General features: G+C 29.7%; 1 protein-coding gene across 1 annotated transcript; it reads right to left on the reverse strand.

The window, feature by feature from the left end:
- Positions 1–10,443: 10,443 nt before the first annotated feature.
- LOC124835270 (dof zinc finger protein DOF5.4) lies at positions 10,444–11,805 on the reverse strand. The gene has a single exon (XM_047310166.2). It carries the CDS (start codon positions 11,522–11,524, stop codon positions 10,658–10,660), a length of 867 nt encoding a protein of 288 aa, XP_047166122.1. The 5' UTR covers positions 11,525–11,805; the 3' UTR covers positions 10,444–10,657.
- Positions 11,806–19,080: the final 7,275 nt, after the last annotated feature.

Below are 19,080 nucleotides of genomic sequence, written 5' to 3' on the forward strand. Positions count from 1 at the left end.
TATAAAATTGTAAATTTTGGATATAAAATTATAGTAATTTTAGAAGGAGAGGTTCAAATTTTTGGTAACTTATTTAGTAAATTTTTTTTAATGGAATAGTAAAAAGTAAATAGTAAATAGTAAAAAGTAAATAGTAAAAATAAATTTTCAGCATTAAGATTCCTTAGCATGGAAGAAAGTAGTAGGTAGAAATTAGGATCAGATTTGGTGAGAAAATGATTGAAATATTATTTTTAAATAATATTAAAATAATAAATAATATTAAAATATTAATGAATAGTAATTTTTTTTTACTATAAATAGCCATGGGAGGGAAGGGTATTTTGCACTAAGAAAAGAGGAATCAAGTGAGAGCTTGAGAAATAGAGAAGAAAGAGTTAGGGAGAAATTTTTAGTTGCAAGAAGAGTAGAGGTTCTGAAGGGTTTCGGGGAAACAAATTCGGAGCAGGAGATTAAGTCTGGAATAGAGGTAAGGGGAGCTAATCTTTCTTGTATATGATTTTTATCCATGTTATGATAATGAATATGAGTATGTTAAAATTTTGGTAATGGTAGTTATCTATTCACTTATATAAATTTAGTTTTCATGATTATAATTTTCTTATTTTCAAGTTAGTATGGTAAAAATTTTCTTTTAATTATTTTGACCGTTGGATTTAGCTAAAATTTTAATATATGAATCTTAAGACCTATTTCTTCACTTTGACCGTTGGGATTTGTAATTAGAAGTCTGTACTTAGAGAAATAAATCCTGCATGTTTGAGTAAATTAATTACCCCTGTAGATCTGTTACTGAGTCATCTCGGTAAAATATATATTACGACTTATTTGACCGTTAGATCAACTTGAAAATTTTATATATGATTCCTAAGATATATTAATACACTGTGACCGATCGGATTATAAATTGAAAGTCTATGTTTGGAGAAAATAATTTTTAAGTTTTGAAAAAATCTGATGAACACTATATTTCTGTTCTTAAGTTATTATGGTAAACATTTCATATATATTTTATTTACCGTTAGATTGAGCCCAAAATTTAGTATGTAATTCATAAGACATGTTAAGTCATTTTGACCGTTCAGATTTGTAATTAAATGTTTGTACTTAGGGAAATTAGTTCCGCATTTTGAGTATAATTGAAAACCACTTAAAATTCTGCACCTAAGTTACCTCGGTAAAACCTCAATATCTATCTAGTTAACCGTTGGATCAACCTGAAATTTTAATATATAGTTTATAACAAATAGTGAATTATTGTGACCATTCAGATTTGAAATCGGAGTTACAGATTTATAGATATTAATTTCGTATCTTCTCAGAGATCTCAATATTGCTTAAATTTCTATTTTTTGATATCTATATTAAATTTCGGTGTTAATATTATATGCTGTTGTTTTAAATCTGTAAATAAGAAATTTGTTAAAAACTATTTGAGGAACACTTTGGCTAAGGAAAGACTTGGTACTTAAGTTGTCCATTGTGACGCACCTCTCTTTCCTGGAAGTCTACTCGACAAGTTTTTAACTTAAATCCTATTGAACAGATTATGTACTGTTAAATTATTGTGTAATATATCTTGTTGGAATATATTCAGTTTGTATGATTTCTGAAATAATTGGACTTTATTAGATTTGAATTTATGCATCTGAATAAGATTGTGAATTATAATGATGTGATTTATGTGGAGAGTATGTGAATGTATGCGATATAGTCAATTTGTATGACTTTTGGGATGGATGGACGTGATGCATATTGGTGTATGCATTCTGATTTGGTGTTTGATGCATATTGGTGTATGCATGATGCATATTGGTGTATGCATGATGCATATTGGTGTATGCATGATGCATATTGGTGTATGCATGATGCATATTGGTGTATGCATTCTGATTTGGTGTTTGATATATATTGATGCATGCAATGTGGTTTAGTGTGTAACTCATATTTGTTTATGTAATTTGATCTGGTATAGTGAGCATAGTATGGTTTGATATCGAGGTATGTTTATTGTATTGAATTGTTAGCTCACCCTTACATGTGTGTGCATGTGAATGCGATGATCGTATAATGCGTGATATTATACGGGAGCAGATGAAGGAATGTCGTCTGAAGCAATACCAATGAAGAAAGAGATCGAAGATAAGTTAGAAGGATTCAAGTTATACTTAGGAGTTTATAGTTGAAATCTGAGTTTAAAATATGTATATCAACTGTGAATTTTTAAGTGTGAGATTACGGGATGTTACCGTAAATGTAATAATATGAATTATCCAATGTGAGATATTGGGATGTTACACTTTGCCTTGGCCTAAGGCGAGTCATGTCATGAGAATAGCAAGAGGTCATAGTTTAGGGGCTTTGTCTTGGCCTAAGGCGAGTGATAACGAACTAACCTTGTGTGGTAGCTTGGGATAGACCAGCTATTTCACCACAACAAGTGGACGAACTGCTATAGCTACATATTCATACTAATCTGGATGGTCAAGTAAAAATGGGTTGTCATGCATAAAAGTATTTGGTTGATTTGGTGTGAGATATATATCATTAAGTAAAATGTTTAATGTGTTTTGATGTATTATGAAAATATTTTGTAGCACTAGCTTACCCTTGCTTTTCTGTTGTTTGTCTTTGTATGTTGTTTCTCTTTTTGCGATGATCACCTAATGGTATGAGCTTAGGAGTCGTCTTTTCAGTCGTTTGAGCTAGAGGGAGAAGTAGATGAGTTGTTAGATAAATCTACGGAAGTAGATTTCTTATTTAAAAGATGTTTTTTTTTATTTAGTTATTCTTTTAGTACTATGTAACGTTTTATTTTGGTGGTTTTATACTATTAAAATGAGATGCTACAGTTTGTTTTATATTTAAAATAGAATCCACAATTCAATATTAATTGATTTAATTTTAAAGAATTAAAAAAAGCATATAAGAAAATAACACAATATTTTTAGGGTTTAACTTCACTAGCTAATTGATTTAATTTTAAAGAATTAAAAAAATATATAAACTTCACTAGTTTGGAATTATGATAAATTAAAAGTAAAAAAAAAATTAACAACAGAACACAATAATGTAAAATTAGAATAAGTATTTTTTGAAAAATAATTTATCTATCACATGATAGATATATAAAAGCTAACATTAAAATAATAAAAAAAAAATCATGGTTAGAAAGAATACATGATATTGGATGCAAAAGCCCAAACCATAAAGACAATGGAGACCGACATCACTGAAGATAATATAACTATCAACCTTCGTTTTGACATAACATTGGAGGCCATGATCCAACTTATACATGAACAAGTATCATGATATAATAACTAGAAAAGAAACCAAGTTATTTATTTAACTATGTCTTTTTTCCTTCTAATATCTATTAATTATTTATCATATATAAAGTAAATTTTATGTGTTAAAGATCTTTTAATGGATTGATATTTTTAAGTGAAATGAAAGTAAAAAAATTCACCAAATAAATGTATGGATTATAAGTTCCATAAAAGTGATTTTGAATGAAAAAAAAATGTTTGTTAGTTAGTGATTCAAGTTTTAGGGGGTGGGAATTCAGGCATGGAACTTTTTACAAGAATGGTTTTATATTAAATACAGGATACACCCTTAAAAAATACTAAATTTGGAGATCTTTTAATCTTAAAATGGACGTCTCCATATTTTAAGTGAAACCAAAATAAATAAATAAACTTTGATTTATTGTTCTCTAAATTTGTCTTGTGTCATCCCAATATAGTAGGTTCAAATACAAGATTTAGGATCTCGGATAAATAATCAGAATTAGGAGAAAAATGTCAACTTTGACAGAACACGACTTTTTACTCAGGAAATTTTGGCATGAAACATTTTTGTATATATATTTATATTACGGGAGTCTGATATTTCACCAAAAATATGATGATACACATTAGAGTTATTTATCTCACTTTAAATGTTTATTTTGATGTAAAACTCTTAAGCGTTACAAGTTTAGAATTCATCTTTGCTTAATTTGAAAATATTTTCATACTAAATTTTAAATTCATAATTCAAAACCAACTCAATTTAAAAGTTATTTAAACCTACAACTTTAAACAAGCTTCATTTTCAATAGACTTGATAGTATTCTAGTAAAACAAAATTTTGACAACTTTATTGTAATATCCTTTAATTTTTTTTATCACACCATTAAGATGGTAAAATATAGTTCATATTTATATTATAAAATTTGACATATTAAATATTATGGTATATTAAAAATCTATTGGTTAATATTATATCTACTAACATTGCTAATATGTTTTATCTCTTATTATAAGTTTGATTATACATATTTTTTTAGTTATGTTCAAGTGGTGCATTATTAATTTCAGCTAATCAAATAAAGTTTAGGTATTCTTTCTATTTATGAGAATGTTTTATTTTCAATTTCAAAAGTTCAATTGCATAACTTCATTTACTAGGTAATAGAAAAAAAAAACTTATCTTATGTATTTGCTTTAATCCTTAATCGTTGTTTCAATTGAATATTGTTTTTGAAAAAAACAATTTTTATCATCACTTAACTATTTGACCAATTAGATAACTAAAAGGTTTATCTACTTTTCATTTTATAATATCCATTAATTATACATTTTTTTTTCATTTGTACAATTTTATAATTTATTAAATCGTTTCTAAGAATTACTTTTTAACATTTTAATTTATTATTTATTAATGTTACGTAAAATATGATTGTGATAATTTTTTATATAATTAATTTTGTTTTCTAACTCATTTTTATAATATAAAAATGTTTTGTCTATACAGTAATTTAATGTTATTATTAGGAATCTTGTTTATCATAATGCAACTTAGACTTAAACTCAAAAGATAAAATTTGTATGTTTAAATTTGGATTATGGATGTTTTTGTTTTCTGTGTGTGAATTCATTCAAGTGGTATGCTATAATCTTTACTAGTGTGGAGAATAAAAGCTAAATTCTAACTATTTTAGCTGTCAATTGACAGTCTATTCCTTTGATCCTCTTATGTACATATATACTTTGCTTTGTTAATGAGAAATTAACTCGTTTCTCTCCCTCTCTGCCATATACTCTTCCCACTGCATAATTCAATCATTTACGTTTAGAGGCTAACAAATGGTATCAGAGCCCATGGTTCAAGTCTGGTGACCAGGCTTAGACGAGTACGTCCCTCCATGATAAAGTGAAGTCTAACAGGTGGTCGGATGTATTATGAGAGGTGAAGAGCAAGACATGCTCAGTGTTGTAATCATGGATCGTGAAAGAGGGCAAGGAGATGCTTAGTGTTGACCATGGTGTACTCGAGGATAAGAAAAGACTTTTGCTGCAGGGAGGTAGAGTTGGAGAACCATAGTCCTTTGTTTGAGGGAAGAATGTTGGGTACAAACAAAGTCCCACATCGGATAAAATAAGATATGGACATGAGTTTATATACTCATAAGATACCTTCATTGATAAGAGATTTTTTGGATTGGTACCAAAAAGTACATATATACTTTTTCACTGACAACTAGTGTATTAAAAAAGAGATTTCATACAAATTTAGAAAGGAACTTAAGAAAATATTTATAAATATGAATATTTGATTTCTTTTTCTAATATTTTATAACTTTATCAACTTTGTTTCATTAATGGTTGCAAACTTACTATATGTTTTTAATCTACATATTGTGTCACTTTGGAAAAGGTTTTCTTAGTCATGAATTCATATTAAGTCTTCTATAATGTGACATTTAATTATGTGTGTTCATTTGTGAAGATTTAATCTCTAATGTCCATTAAAAGATGGTGCCTTACTTCACTCTAAAGAAACTCATTGAGTCATGAATGTATATCAGGTTTCATGTAGTGTATAATGTTCAATCTTGTGCGTTGATTTGCCAGAATTTAATTAAAAGGTTGTGCAGTTATTTATACATTACCTTACTTTGAAAAAGATTGATTGGATCATGAATGCATTTAGGATCTTATGTAATGTAACATTCACTCATGTGTGTTCATTTGTTAGGGTTAATATCTAAGGTTCATTAAAAAGTGATTAGTTGAAAAGTTATCTCTAAATTTTAATTAATATTAGTTTAATCATTTTTATATGTGTGATTTTGGTTAAATAATATATTACAACCTTAGTGTATAAAAAATGAAATTTCATTAAAATTTTAAAAATTGAAGTCAATTTTTTAATAGAAAATAAAATAAAAATAATTTAAAAAATTAATTTTTATATATTATATTATTTGAAGGGTGTAAATATACAATAATATTATAATTTAAATTATTAACAATTATTAATTAAGTTTTAGTTATTAATTATAATATGTAAAAATAATAGATATTTCATTTATTCATTAAAAATATTAATTAATCAATTAAAACTTAAAAATTATTTAACGTATCTTTTTAATATATATATATATAACTTTAAATTTAACCCTGTAGAATCACCTTGTAATTCTAAGTTATTTATTATAAATATGTTTTATTGTATCACATTTTTAAAAAATAGAAATCTAATTTAAAAAACAAAATGAAAGACTATTTGAAATTTTCTTACAAAAATGAGAACTGAAAATGTATTTAAACCTACCCTGTAAGTTTGTTTTTATTTTTAATTGATATGAATTTCCAGCACACCTCACTCAGAAATATATATATCTTCAATGTTTGACTATATATTAATGATGACTCAATAATAATAATAATATTATAAATTTAATAAATAATAAATCTTTTTAAAAAGTATACTTTAAATTTAATTTTAAAAAATAAACTTGTAAAATTATTTACTTTAAACCTGTCTTATTTATAGGAGATATGAATCTCAAACTAAAAATTGTCACTGCCAACAAAGAAGTGATGATATTCAGGTGAAATATGGAACGCACAAATCAACAGGTTGATCTACATGCAGAGTTATCTGGAAGAGCATGTTCTTGTGCATTAGATCCTCAATTTCTCCTACATCGTAAGTTGTTTTTGGAACAAAATCTGAACGTGCGCCGTAAATCCAATGACAGCAAATTAAGCAGAACATATCCTCAACCAGTCAATTATGCAGCACATATTAATGATACGTGTTGTCGATACCATACATCTGTCGGATACAATATGTTATATGTATCATACACTTATTCTTAAAAATACACAAGATATGATTATATATCTATACGGGTGTGCGTTGTACATATTTATACCAAAAAAAAAGGACTTAAGAATCATAGAGAAAGCAGCTTGGACCACAACTGGAAAAACAAAACCAACAACGTGGACAACATAAGACAAGGGAGGAAAAAGAGAGAAGCCACTACACTTTTTTTCTTTTTGAGTGTTTTGGATATAGATATTCTACACAGGAACAGTCTAAAAAAGAGGGTAGGTTCCATTTTTAGTTCCTCAAGAGCAATTTTGTTTTCTCTTGCTAAAAGAAACCATAATTATATTAACTTTTTATAGTTTTTAAAATGATACTTATTTATGAGATATGAATAGTTTAGACAAATTAAAAATTTGTGTTTTATAGCTCCTCGAAGTGCAGGAACACGTACATGTGGAGGGAATGGTCGGTGAAAATGGTGGAAAGACAGTATTGAGAGTATTAATGGTGGAAGACATATTTACTCTGCTGCAAATTCTCAGTGCTAAACTTTAAAATTTTCACCTTCGTTGTTGACACAGAATTGATATTAAATTCTTCTAATCAACACATAGGCAAAGGGAGAGGAGTTTCATTTTCAAATCCTTTTGCCGGGAGACATTTATGTTTTGTGTAGTGTGAGACAAGCAGAAAACTTTGCGGTTCCATGTTTCACTTTCATGGTGTCATACGGTGCTAGTGGTGATAATGTAAATTCTCTTGGCGTTGCCATATTTATGACTAGATATATGTCGTTTTACACATGAGGTTGGAGCTCCTCATTATTGCATAATAACCAATAGAAAAGATATTTTTTCCCCAAAACAAGATAAGGATTTACGATATTTCATGCATTGAAAAGAGGGGTAAATGCTAGCCCCACATCCAATTATTTTAGATGAAGAAGTCGTTTTTCTATGTCTGCAGGAAGTGTTTATGCATGTTTAGCCCGAGTTGGAATAACGGGTACCTAATCCAATTAATCAATGAAATATAAATTTACAGATGAAGGGTGAAAAGAAAAAAGGTACAATTGGTTTAATTGCGAGGTTGAAAAGAAGGTATAATGTTCGAACATCTTTCTGTGCAGTTTTTTTCCGTGAGTAAAGTCTGTTAATTTGGATCTAAGTAAAGTTTTGAAAAATTCTGAATGTATTCAGGGTTGGGATAACAATGTCTTCATAACTCAAACGATGGCTGAGTACATAAAAAATGAGTTTCTCACTTGCTTCGAATTGAATGCGAGTTAATAAGTCATGCAAAAGCATAAGGTGTTACTGTGGTGGAAGAGTGGATGTAAGTAGGAAGAGCAGAGGCATGGCGAAGAGAATGAAAGATGGCATTAATAATATGGGAGTTTGATGGATATGCATTTGAGGCAGAAAGTACAGAACCTCGTCCAAATGAGCCCACACCGGTTGGGTAAAGTGATTGATTGGATTATTACGGAGAGGAGAAGTACATGTAGATAAAAAAAAGTAGGAAGACTTGTACGTTACGTAATTAATATAAAGGGAAAAGATCGTGGGAAATCTGTTGGCAGAATGGGAAGGAAAGGAATACATTCCTAACCTTAACATCAAAGGAATACATTCCTAATATTAACGTCACTCGTCACCAGACATATGGTCTACACTCTGACTCTCTTCCAGAGAGCAATATAATAATGATAATAGTATTAGTTGAAGTGTGATTAGGGAAAGGAAAGAGCTAAGCAATAATGGTAGAAAGCACGAGTTCAGACGTCAAGGTTTGAATAGGGGCAGCTGTGTATGACAACACAATAGTGAGTGGAGAGAAGGACCACGAAAACCATGTGCCTACTTCTGAGGCCCTAACATGGGTGAAGTCGCAATCCACGCTGCTCTGTCACATTAAAAGGCCACGCCATGGACCAGTTGTCTCTAGTCTCACTCCATCCTTCCATCACCTATTTTGGCAAACAATATGGGCTAACTCTGCACACCCCCTTGACTTATCTTCATGCATTTCCCCCATCCCTTCCAACCTCTTCCCTACGTCTTACTTTACTTTTTATTACCTCCTTTGTTCACTAACCCATCGACAACAAAACATTCACCTTCGATCTTACATCTATATAAATAGATAAATACACCCAGATTGCTCGCTCCTTTCGCTATTCATTCTACCCATCAATTCTTCCATCATATCACTCACTTTCGTTCAAACTTTTATCTTATTGTTTGAGGATTGCACTGTGCATGTATGTATGCGTATGTAGAAGAAAAAAAAACTACGAAGCCACCACACCTAGCCGATGATGAGAAGGATTCCCTCTAGCCCTACCTAGATTAATTTAAATATACATTATGTGAATTTGGGTTGTGACTGTATTGGGACAGTGCAGTAAACAGTATAGATGACAAAATTTGGTATGTGTTGAGACGGGGGAAAACAGTAGAGTATATGGTGAACGATAAAGAAATGTGATCCTATTTTAATATGGTAAACAGAGGAGTGAGGGAGATTTGAAACGAAAGGTTGTTGGTTTGGCGTGTTGGAACAGAGGCATCCGCGTCATGAATAAATAATCAGAGTCAGCTTCAACTGTCGTTGATTTCTGGTGAAGAGAGAGGCCATCATCATGACCACCTTCTGTTCCCATGCATATCCCCACAAACAACAGTGCTTGAGTTGATACTCCACTATGAATGCACTACTTTAGATATGTCTTCTCCACCACTCCTACATCCAGATTAATTGCTCTTCCCTTCTCATCCACCACACCACACCACATCACATTCTTCTCTTCCCACCCAAACTCAAGCCCACGTGTCCCCATTTAGATAATTCCTCTCACGCACGCGGACTCATCAACATGATCGCGCATGCAACTCATCACTACCCCACGCCCCAACCTACCCTATCCCACCCAATCCCTAATTTCTTACTTTCATTTCCCTCGTCTTAATCTCAATAATCAAATCCCCGCAACCCACGCTCCAATCAATCTCACACTACAAAACCAGAATACCAACCCAACTTACGATTTAACTAACATTCAACCAATACTTGTTATTTCTTCGCTCATTCTTCGTATATAAAATAACAGACATGCCATGATCATCGTACGGAAATAAATAAAAAATGCCAAACATAAGCGACCGACTCGATAAACAATTACGCTCCGTATTAAAACACTCTGCTATAATTCTCTGTTAATCAATCAAATTCCACAAACATATATTAAAACGTGATCACATCAAACAAAGGAAAAAGAAAAATCAGATAGAAATTAACATGGAATTAGTTGTGCATGCACATCACTGATTAGAATCAAGCTCAATCACCCCCCAAATTTATAAATTAAAAAAAAATATACACCTCGTAATTAATTATATCAAGTCCTTCCACCTTCGCTTTGGATTTTTTTTTACTTTGAGTTTGGTTTCAAATATCCTTTGCCCTCCTTTAGAGTTAAATTATATAAGAGATTAAAAAAAACAAAAGGTGAGATGAGATTTGTGAAGGAGTGGAGCCGTTTTCAGGGGGGGAGATGGAAGAGAGAAGAATTGTCGTGGTCAGACCAGTGAGTGTGACTCCAGTAAGCGTGATCGACGGTGTTAGGGAGATCGAACAAACCTTGATCCGCACCGCCCTGCCAATCCAACGATCCGAATGTTCCGTGGTTGGTTTTACCATGCAGAGTCGACAAATCAACGGTGTGATCGAGGAAGGAGCTTTCGGCCAACTTCAATTCCTGGTTGCTGCTCACCTTCGAGTGCTGCCACTGAAACGACGACGCATCGGGCAGACAGTTGCCGAAACCGAAACCCAAGGGCTCGTTAGTGGAAGTAGCGATCAGGCTGGTGAAAGGTCCAATCTCTGAGAAGATACCACCGCAGTCCCCTGCTCCCTGCTCCAGAGGATTCGTTCCCAAAACAGGATCCACGGGGACCGACAACTTCGACTCTTGCATGTTGGTGGAATCGGAGTTTATCGGCGCCGATACGGGCTCCGCGGCAGCGGCGGTCAGGCTCGAGCTCTCGCTGCTCGAATGGTCCGGGTCGGGCGGCGGGGGCGGGGGGGCGGCGTCGGAGGTTTTGGCGGGTTTGTTGGAGCGTTTGGATTTACGGCACCCGCCGCCGACGGGGACGTTGCGGAGGACGCCGCCCTTGGTCCAGTAGCGGCGGCAGTTTTTGCAGAAGTGGCGAGGCTGGGAGAGGTTGTAGTTGTTGTAGTAACAGAACTTGGTGTTGAGGGAGTCACAGCGGGGGCACTTGAGGGCCTGGTGGTTCTGGTGGTGGGGTCGGAGCCTCCTGTCCGCGGAGGCGGTGCCGGAGAAAAACCTGGCTCCTCCTCCTCCTCCTCCTCCCGCTGTTCCTGGTGCCATGGAGTGTATTTGCTGCATTTGGTGGAGTTAGATGGGAGGGAGAAGATTTGATTAGATGCACCTGAAAGCAGTGTTTATGTCAGCGAGTGTGTTGGTGTTGTGGTCGTTGAGTAAACACACATGTGTCTGTGTGGAGAGAGTACGGAGAAGAAAAAACAGAGAGAGAAGAGATAAGAGAATTGGGATGCGGAATGAGAACGGCGTTTGAGAGAGTGACAAATATGCCTGCACTCTGCAACTATGTCCTTCTGAGCTCTCTATATTACTTACTTACATCTGTGTCTATCTAGTGAGTTGTAATGTTTATGTTATGTTATGATATCTTTCGGGATTTCGACCGAAGGTGAATTGACCCAACAAGCCCTATAACATAGCCGTAACTACTTTCGCAGCCCAACCCACGCACTTTTTAATACGCCTAAGATCTTTAATAAATTCATATTTATTCTCTATAACTCTCTCAATTATAACATAACTCACACCATAATTAAAACCATATAATATGCATATTACTAAGTTTATATACCAAACCTACTTATCCCTCTACAAATTTGGAAACCGTATATTTGCCTCATATAACTTGGTTAAATATTACGTGACAGATTGGAATGGATAATTGCATTTTTCTTATTTTATAATTATTTATTTCGTGAAAGTATCTGGTAATTATTACCACATTATTCTTATATAAATCAATTAATTTAAGACAGTGATTATCAATATACTTTTAAAAACATATGTTAAACAATTATTTTGACAAAATTCAAGTACTGTTTTCTATTTAAACTATTTAAATCCAAAGTTTCCGTCTCTTCCTCTATTGAAAAACTAAAGTGTATTTTTTTTTAAATAATTGGTGTTAGTTACTACATTATTGATAAACTAAGGTTTTTCCATAAAAATATGGTTATTTTTAACCAAAACCAAATAGTAATCTTATTTTCACCTCTCTTGGACCGTATAAATATATGTATTTTTAGATCATTTTTAATTAGAAAATACCGACACACTCCAATAACAAGTATATACATTAATGAAATTTAAAAGTATTTGTTAGTGTATACTTACTTTTTTAGTTTAATGTTAATAAGATATGTCATAGATGTACGCTAGAAATTTAATAACTCGTACATTATACTAATATTTTTTATTGGCATAAATTTTATTGTGGAATTTAAATTATTATTATTTTTTTCGTAACAGGTAAGTGATGTTGAAATTAATAATTGAATTTATATTAAGAACAGCATATTGATTATGACATTGTTACTGTTAAATTATTTCAATATTCTATTGTACTAAAAATAATATTTAATATCGATATGTCTTGATATCAAATTCAATGATTTTTCAATAAAATTGAGTGATACATTTTAGTTTTAAATTAATAAGTATGTTATGTTTTTTTGTTGTTTGTAGTTTTATATTAATATTTGTACTAGATGATCCTGGACGACACCCAACAAACATCTAGGACGGACGGTATTTCTCAAACACCCAGGACTGGACGATTATGATAGATAAGTCTTCAGACATGATTAAGGTAAAACATTGGTTAAAGGATTGGGCTCTGGATTGGCCCGTAATTAAGGCTTTGCTAATCCAAGACCCATGACCAAAACTATAAATACATGTTAAAGGTAAGAGGTAGGCATATTCATTAATTACGCATTCATTGCAGCGTTTAAACTAGCTATCAGACCATTATTGACTTAAGCATCATAGCACCTTTGACAGGTACCCTCCCAAACGGACAGAACGGACGAACTTTGGGAAACAGAGGAAAGAATCTCACGAAGACCGGACAGAGATAACAAAAAGTGTGCAGATTTAGGTGACTCGATCCCATACAATAATATTTTTAGAATGTGTTAACAGAAGATGTTAATTTTGTCCTACAACGCTTAATTGTATGTTTTATATGTATTTTTATTAAACATGACTAGTAATAAATTACATGAGAATTCTATATTTCTATATTAGATAATTATATGACATCAACTATTTAAAAATAATAATATATAGTATGCTTAAATTATCTATTAACATTTTTTTATGTTATTATTGTCTGTAATATCATTTGTTTTCAGAGCATGTATTATTGTAATTACAATAATACAAATAAAAATGAACCAATTATATGTGTGCATATCACATTTATTTTATAATTCTCACTTTACATTATAGATTATATTGTTATACCATTATACTAATTGAGACATTATTAATATGATATTAAGATTCGTAATTATATCAATGAAGTAGAAAATGTCTTATTTAAACACCTTGTTACACACTAATATCATTCTAAATATCTAAACACACCATAAAGGGTCATATATCATAAAAATGTCATGTAGATATATTATATTGCATATCATTCATTAATAATGTAATATTCTAATTACATATGTTTTGTAGTTAATAAATTATATTAATGTTGATTAAATTTTTCTCTAGTTTTTTTTACAAGCCTATAAATTACATACTCTCTAAGGTAAAGAATAACACTTTAGTTATTCATTAAACTTATTTTCTATCCCCTTTCACCTTATTTCCATTTATCTCATCACTCACACCCTTATTACAAGATGTTTTGTAATGATTGTATCTAGTTGAATTTCTACTTCCAATATTTTTCTGATGGTTTGCAGTGCAGTGTAAAGCTTGCGACTTGCCCACATATGGCCTCATCCCACCCTGTTTTTTTATTTAACTAATTATTATTATTATTATTTATCATCAATATTGTAATAATAATAATAATAATTTTAACTAATTTATCGATTTTTCTAGCCTATATATATATATATATATATATATATATATATATATATATATATATATATATATATATATATATATATATATATATATATATATATATATATATATATATATATATAACAAACCATGCAATTAATACATCGTTATTACAATTTGATTATTATTATAATTTATTCTTACCTTATCAAATAGATATATATACACTTAAAGAGTACCAGTAACAAACTTCAAAAAGTTTCTTCATTTTGAATCAACCAAAAATTCATGTTTTACAGGAATAATATTATTCACATATAAATAAAATTAATATTTTTTAATAAATACCCACTTCATAATCACTTTTACTTTATATATTTACAAACATTTTAATTTCTTTTACTTACTTATCACCGTTATAATTTTGTCTACATAAATTTAGGCTCAAAATTATGATAAGATTACAATTATTACCACTTTAACACATTAACACATGCCTCCAAAAATCATAATTGGATTTCTTGTATATTTATTAAGTATCAATTTTTTTTGGTTAAGTATCTCACAATTTGCATTTCTCTCATTAATTTTCAAAAGTTCAAGTATTGTTTAATTAACGCTTTAGAAACTAATTCTCACTTAGCATACATCCTCACATGGTTACATAACTTGTAAAGGTTTTAAAACTTGTGTAGTAATATCATAATCTTGTTTTAGTGACTATTGTGCAACATCAAGATTTCCTTCTAAAAGATTAAGTTTTCATAAATTTTTTTTCTTCAATTATAACTTTTCGCTTGAGTTATTTTCTCAATCACTTAAGCGTTCAATTATGACAATGAGTGATGAAAGCAATCACTAAACACAACTTAAACTTGAGGATATTAAGTATAAGAGCATTTGTTTTCATATTTCAAAGAAAAATACAAGGAAAAATAAATCCAAACCATATTCAAAAGTCAACAACACATTTCTTTATCAAAAATTAACTCTATCTGATTACTACTTCCACTTATTATTTGTTAGGATACAAACAAAAATCTCACATAGAATAAAACAAGAAATGGACATAATATACATATAAGATACTTCTATTAGTAAAAAACCTTTTGAAATAAAACTAAAAAACAAATCCATAAGGACTTAACTTAGAATGGACAATATCTTGAAAACAAACATTAGATATTTTATCTACCTAAAACTAAATTCATTGTAATTATTAAATCCTCTTACTAAGATGTAGGGTGTCTACAACATTTATATTCTATTGATAAAAATTTTATTTTAGTTTTAATTTTTTTTAAATCATGTTACAATACGTAATGAAAGTGATAAGCATATTTTTATTTCAATTTTGTAAAAAAAATAAAAATATTCTAACAAATTACACATCTTCTAGATTTGAGCAAATTGCAGAATATTGAGTAGTTTCCAAGAAGAACTGCATTGATATACTAACTAATAAATTGGACCAGAAAATTACTTTCCAAAGTAAATCAAATTATGTAAGTTTATTTTAAACAATTCATATCTCCAACTTGTTTGGTCAATATAAACATAATGTTGTCATTCTGATTTATCATTTGCCGTAGAAGTGAAATTAAGAAAAACAAAACACACTGAATTTCAAATTTAAATTTAAATTTAATAAGTTTGTTACCATCATGCTCATAGTTTAACTTTTACTCCTTTCATTTCTATGATTTTATCAAAATTGGTATTAAGAAACTAAATACTTTGCAACTATTATGGGTTGATGCTAACGTCTTTCGTGAGGGGTTTCTTATTTTTTTTTTAGTTTTGAAATTATTATAGACTTTAGCTTCTTACAAAATTTAATAACATTCACAAGGGAAGATACTCCAATCAAAATTCAACATCAATATCATCAATTATTTTGTTATTAAAGTAGAAAACAAATGAACGAATAAAGAAAAGATGAAGATGAGAGAAAAACAAATTGAATAAGTGAGGAAGGTAGATTAGGGTTAGGTGGGTGTTTGTGATTTTTTCACTTAAAACTACTGTAAGGATGACAGAGAAAAGGTTGGAGTCAGAGAGATGAAAGAGAAAAGGTTGAGAGAAATGAAGGATGAGAGATGAGAGAGATGAATAAGGGTTTGGGAGTTTCTTGTGTTTTTTTTTTGTTTTCAAAACAAAAATTATTGAAATATTATTGACCTTAAAACTTAGAATCCATAATGAGAGTATTTTTGTCTACTAAAATCCGGTACACTTTGTTAAAATGTATTAACTGAATAAAGAGTCACGTGTCTTAGCAAAACTCTATATATAATAAATACAAAAATATGAGAAAAAATATAATTTTCTAATATAATCAATTCAATTTTAATAAAAAATTAAATTATAAAATAAACTCATGATAATCGATATTATGACATTTTTGTATATTTTTCTTGAAATTAAGGTGAGAGCATGAGAGTACTAAAAAGGAAAATAAAAAATGAAAGAGTTGAAAATGCAACAGAAAGTTTGGGGATGTAGGGTAGGGTGGGGACATGGAGCGAAGTGAGGGGTAGTTGAAAGGTGTAATCCAGAAAACCAGTTGTCGCATTGCTTTGTCGGCCACTCCTATGTGTATGTGTATGTGTACATCATATCTATTCATCCATAGTTGAACAACACAACTAACTCCCTCCTTCCTTGTGTGTTTTTTTTTCAAACACATGGTGGACAATCACCCACGTCCCTCGTCTTCTTCTTTCACAAAATCTCAAATCTCTCTTCTTACCGATGTATTCTGATAAGAAGGAACAAGTTTTTTGTACAATCCAACACCTGCATTCCGATGCTCATAAAATGATTTTTGACTATATTGAAAAAAGTTTAACAAACTGAGTTATTGTGGATTCAAAAGATAAGTTTAACTCAACATTTAACTTCCCAGAAAACTTCCTTTTGTTAGTCTATGGAGGTTAATGTAATGATATCAGTAACTTGTGGCATACTTATTCAACGGTTAACTAAACATTATACTTGTTTGACTAATTGTTTAACCTAATTTAAGTAGTAACCGTAATTGCATGTCTTTGTTTGCTGTTTATGTGCTACTGAAAAAATGTAATAATTTTTCTGGGAATTTTAATGTTTTGTAATAAAATATGTTTTGTTAATAATTTTTTAAAAGAATATGATTTTAAAAGTATATAAGAATGATTGAATTATTTAAAAATAGATAAATTCAAATTCACCTAAAATATAAGAGTTTGAAATTCTTCTTATTATCAAATTTATGTCTCTTTTTTATACATTATCTCAACAATCTAATTATAGTGGTGGTGTCATTTGTTTAACTAAGTATAATATAATAATTTTTTATATTAAAGTAGATTATGTTCACCTTTTTTTTACTGACATCATTAACGTTATTTTATTGTTGATGTGTGTAGACTATCGTTATTTTTTAGTTAATTAACGTTAGTGAAAGTTTTCTTGGTCTACATTAAATATATTCTTACTTAATCTTTAAAAGACTTTTCTTTTTCAATTTATGTCAACTCTTGCAGTTGAGGTCAACCATGCTTATTTTTTTTAATCAATATTAAATATAGTTATTTTTTGAACAAGGTAAGTAAGAATTATTTTTTGATCAATACTTTGCGCACCACTTTTAGATTTTTTTTTCTTATTAATGTTAATGAGATTTTTTTTTATCTCCAGTATTAAGATTATGTTGTTCTTCTATATCATTGTTATTTTTCAGTCAATATTAGTTTGGGTTTTCATTATAAATGTCAATGAGACGGTTCATGCATGAAAGGATGTAGAATGAATTCTATTGTTATTATTTGTTCATCATCTATATTTATATATAAAGGAACTTTTCTCGTTGTTGATATATATTTTTTTAATTTAATTATTTTTTAATTATAAAACTACTTACAAACTAAAAAAAATATTTACAATAAAATTATTAAAATTATTTATATTTAATTTAATAATTATAAAAAAAAATCAATTTTATTATTTGTAATTGACTATATGTTTTTTCAATGAATTATGGAACATTTTCAGCCATATTAATACAAAAGTTAGTAAAAAAATGTGTGTATCTAATTTGATGATTATGTTCCTATAACTATGTTGTTTACTTCTACAACTGAGTTATTCTAATTCAAGAGTTTTCATATTCACAACTATATTATTTACTTCTACAATAATGAAATATGATTCACTTTCTTAACACGATTTAATGTACAATTTGTTTAAATTTTGAACTTATCCTGTATAACGATCAAAATGATTAGAAAATATAAATAGAATGATTTTGTATTTTACTAAGATGACAAATTGTGAAACAATACATACATGTTGAAAATGTTACGAATAGAAAAAAAATATTATTCCAGTATTAAATGTTGCAATTTGACCACTTTTATTAATTTAGTTTTCAAGTTCTTTTACTCCCATTGGTAATTTAGTTTCTTCTTTTTATTGTGTTCTTTACATTTCAGTACAATTTGTTTATTGTCGTCACCTCTACATCATTTCTAAATTTACTATCTTAAATTTATTCTTCATCCATTTTAATTTTGTTCCATTTTCATTGTTAGTACAAAGAAAAAAACACAGATTGTGTTAATGGACATACATGAAATTCTACGTAAAAGTTTTACACAATAAACAACTGTTACATCAAACTAATCTTTTTTTTAGAAGTTTAAAGACAAAACATCCTAATTAATTAGATTAAAAAGTAATTATTTACTAGTCTTATGAAAAAGAATTCACATGATTTAATTTAAAACAATAACAATACAACTATCAAAACTAAATCATCAAAAAATAGT

Source organism: Vigna umbellata, chromosome 1, assembly GCF_029865625.1.
Source record: "Vigna umbellata cultivar VRB3 chromosome 1, Vumbellata_1.0, whole genome shotgun sequence".
Classification (NCBI taxonomy): domain Eukaryota; kingdom Viridiplantae; phylum Streptophyta; class Magnoliopsida; order Fabales; family Fabaceae; genus Vigna; species Vigna umbellata.

Excerpts from the sequence above, each read along its gene's own strand:
- LOC124835270 (XM_047310166.2), bottom strand. The coding sequence starts at position 11,524 with ATGCAGCAAATACACTCCATGGCACCAGGAACAGCGGGAGGAGGAGGA.